Below are 2,083 nucleotides of genomic sequence, written 5' to 3'. Positions count from 1 at the left end.
TTAAGAGCTGAGCCGCTGGAGAGGGCCTCCCAGGAACCAGAGCAGCTGTCAGAAACGTTCATGTCTTCTCACAGGTAGTCCTCAATTTACAACAGTTTGTTTAGTGACCATTCAAAACTTACAGATTCATTTAACAACCATGTTGCTAACTTAACAAGTGTAGTGATTCCCGCAGCAACTGTGGGAAGAAAGACCATAAAATGGAGAGGGGAAAAAAATCACTTAACAAACCGAGGACTTCCTGTACTTTCTTACAATGAAGAAGGGTGTCCACCTTGGTCCTCCTCCATTGGCAACTTATGGGTTGTGCCTTCCTCCCCATTCTGTTTCAGGGAGTGTTCCGTCCTTTATCTCAGGGGTCTCCAACCTTGGCAAGTTTAAGACCTGTGGATTTCAACTCCCAGAATTCCTCAGCCAGCTTTGCTTCTGGGAGTTGAAGTCCACAGGTTTTAAACTTGCCAAAGTTGGAGACCCCTGCTTTATCTTATATTATCATTAAAACCTGGAGACTGAGGAACCAGGTAGGGTTGCTTCCATCAAGGACAATGTCCAACCAGATCTGCCCCATCCTTGATATTAAAGAAGCGATTGTGACAGTGTTGGGATTAGGCAAAATATTAGAATTCCTGGAGTTGAAGTCCATACTTCTTAAAGTTGCCACGGTTGAGAATCACTGGGTTAGAGACAGAGATTATGGAAGGACAAGCCACCATCGCTTGTGTCGTGAATGTTCTGGTGTTTGTGTGTCTTCTGAAGAACGTTTCGAAGCATCGCAGCAGGTTTGAAAGTTGGGACACCCACCATGCTGAGTTCCATTTTCAGGACTGGTGTCATTTCCTTGTAGAGAGGTGGATCACAGAGATCCAGGATTCTTAGGTCAAAGGATCAACTCCAACTGTGGATCTATTTGAGATTGGCATTATTTATATATGAATAAACCCTGTTCACCTCAAGGAGACTTGTGTGAGCAAACTGACATAATGGTGGCCCTGTGACATTGCTTTCAATAGGCATAGGTTTCAATATGTACAGTATATGTATATTATTGCTGCCATGTTGTTTCTCTCATCCTTTCAGGTAGACGGTCAAAGTGCCCAGATCAATCCAGAATTTCTGCACCATCCAAATATCTCTGGTGGGCTCCCATAATTTCATGAGAGTGAATCGCGTGGAAAATTTGAGGTGGATTCCAAAGCCCATCCTGCCTGTCCTCCTGTAGGGATTATCCAAAACCCTTCCCTTCCCTTCTCCTCTCTCTTCACCCCACAACCAGGCTGCCCCTTGGTCTTCTCAGCCACTATGCTCAATTCAGACCAGACCGAGATTGACCTCCAACCCACCCATTCAGAGACGGAGTCGGTCTTCAGCGACTGTGGGGGTGGCCGGGGTGGACCTGTAGAAGACACCGGGTCCCTCAGTCTGTGTGGCCAATCTCGGGGGGCCGAGTCCAGTGATCACATGAAGAAGGACCTTCAGCACCTCAGCCGTGAGGAACGACGGCGTCGGCGGCGAGCCACGGCTAAGTATCGGACGGCCCACGCCACGCGAGAGAGGATCCGCGTTGAGGCCTTCAACATGGCCTTTGCCGAACTCCGGAAGCTCTTGCCCACCCTCCCTCCAGATAAGAAGCTGTCCAAAATTGAGATTTTGCGGCTGGCTATCTGCTACATCTCGTATCTGAACCACGTCCTGGATGTCTGAGTCTCAGGCGCCTTGGGGACTAGGTCTGCCTGTGTGACCCACATCGTCAAAAGTAAATCATGAACGCTCTCTCTGGATTTTGGTCTACAGAACAAACTTCTAGGAGAACCCACTTCTGGCTCTCTCTCTCCCATCATTTCTGCCTTCCCGTTCCAGCTACTAAATGGAGCTTCTCATAAGTGCTGGAGTGATTCTAACTCAACCATGGACCTTCTCCACCTTCCGCTTGAGAAGAAGCTGCCCAGAATTCTCCAGTTCCACCATGAGCTTAAAGGAGACAAGGACTTTGGTTTCCTTTCGCCCCAGAAATCTGTAATTAAGAACCTCACATTGTCATTCCCTCAAGATGCTAGGTTGCGAAGCATCTCCCGATGGGTTCTAC

The 2,083-nt window shown here is 48.1% G+C and overlaps 1 protein-coding gene across 1 annotated transcript; it reads left to right on the top strand.

Annotated features, from left to right (window-relative positions):
- Positions 1-1,299: 1,299 nt before the first annotated feature.
- On the top strand, positions 1,300-1,701 carry NHLH1 (nescient helix-loop-helix 1). Its single transcript, XM_070951048.1, has one exon. The coding sequence runs from the start codon at positions 1,300-1,302 to the stop codon at positions 1,699-1,701; it is 402 nt and encodes a 133-aa protein (XP_070807149.1).
- Positions 1,702-2,083: the final 382 nt, after the last annotated feature.

This window comes from Pituophis catenifer, unplaced genomic scaffold (genome assembly GCF_029215685.1).
Source record: "Pituophis catenifer annectens isolate HBS135680 unplaced genomic scaffold, rPitCat1.0.hap2 SCAF_10, whole genome shotgun sequence".
NCBI classification, from domain to species: Eukaryota; Metazoa; Chordata; class Lepidosauria; order Squamata; family Colubridae; genus Pituophis; species Pituophis catenifer.
The sequence above is the reverse complement of the archived record's forward strand: the minus strand, read 5'-3'. Positions and strand labels throughout refer to the sequence as shown.

Bases quoted from the DNA above. Each gene is read 5' to 3' on its own strand.
- NHLH1 (XM_070951048.1), top strand. From the start codon at position 1,300: ATGCTCAATTCAGACCAGACCGAGATTGACCTCCAACCCACCCATTCA.